We start from the raw sequence: 705 nt of genomic DNA, 5'->3' as shown, positions 1-705 counted from the left end.
ATTGGGTACTTTTTAGCAAAGTACGTGGCAGCTGACAGAGATAATGATACAGTGCTTTCCTTTTTACAGTTTGAAGATAAATCTGATGCGGTATTTGATATTACAGAAAAATGTAAGTATTTTTATTTCTTTATGTAAGGCCATAGTTTCACAAAAGATTTCTTAAAGAATCACTGCTGCTGAAAAATACTGTCTTGCCCCTCTCCTAGCCCTTGCTACTCATTCCCTCCCCACGCTACCTTCTTCACAAGTGTTAGAAATGAGATGAAGTTATTGCTGTTTCTTCTTCTGGTTGGTTTTAGTCAGTTCAGCTGCTGCTTCGTTGTGTGGTGAGTGGGACAGAACTGTTTCTTACGTCAGCAGTGTGTTATCAGTAATGTTGGCCCAAGAAGGCTTAGAGTGTGCAGGGAATGGCAGAATCAGACAGATTATCAAGGGACACTTAACGCTCGTCCTTTGTTACACATGATGTTGGTGAATTGACGGTGTGTGGGTGTTTTTCTCCCTAGGTGGTGAAATTCTGGATGCAGAAATGTCTGAGGACGCTGACCACAATTTAACACCTGCCCTCGACAGCATATCTTATGGGATACAGAATCGAACAGGATCTGAAAACTCGCTGCTGGATGATGATGATGATTATTTCCTGAACTCCGGGGATCTTGCAGGCATACCCGTTGTTGAGAGCGACAACGAAGAGGATCA

At 42.6% G+C, this 705-nt stretch overlaps 1 protein-coding gene across 1 annotated transcript in view; it reads left to right on the top strand.

The window, feature by feature from the left end:
* The first annotated feature begins 532 nt into the window (after positions 1 to 532).
* Positions 533 to 705, top strand: part of ZMYM4 (zinc finger, MYM-type 4) — a 27,985-nt gene continuing 27,812 nt past the window's right edge. The window contains exon 1 of the mRNA XM_010157119.1: positions 533 to 705. This exon is cut by the window's right edge and continues 344 nt beyond it. Coding sequence (XP_010155421.1) covers positions 533 to 705 — 173 coding nt within the window.

This window comes from Eurypyga helias, unplaced genomic scaffold (assembly GCF_000690775.1).
Source record: "Eurypyga helias isolate BGI_N326 unplaced genomic scaffold, ASM69077v1 scaffold19408, whole genome shotgun sequence".
NCBI lineage: Eukaryota > Metazoa > Chordata > Aves > Eurypygiformes > Eurypygidae > Eurypyga > Eurypyga helias.
This window is presented reverse-complemented; position numbering and strand designations above follow the sequence as displayed.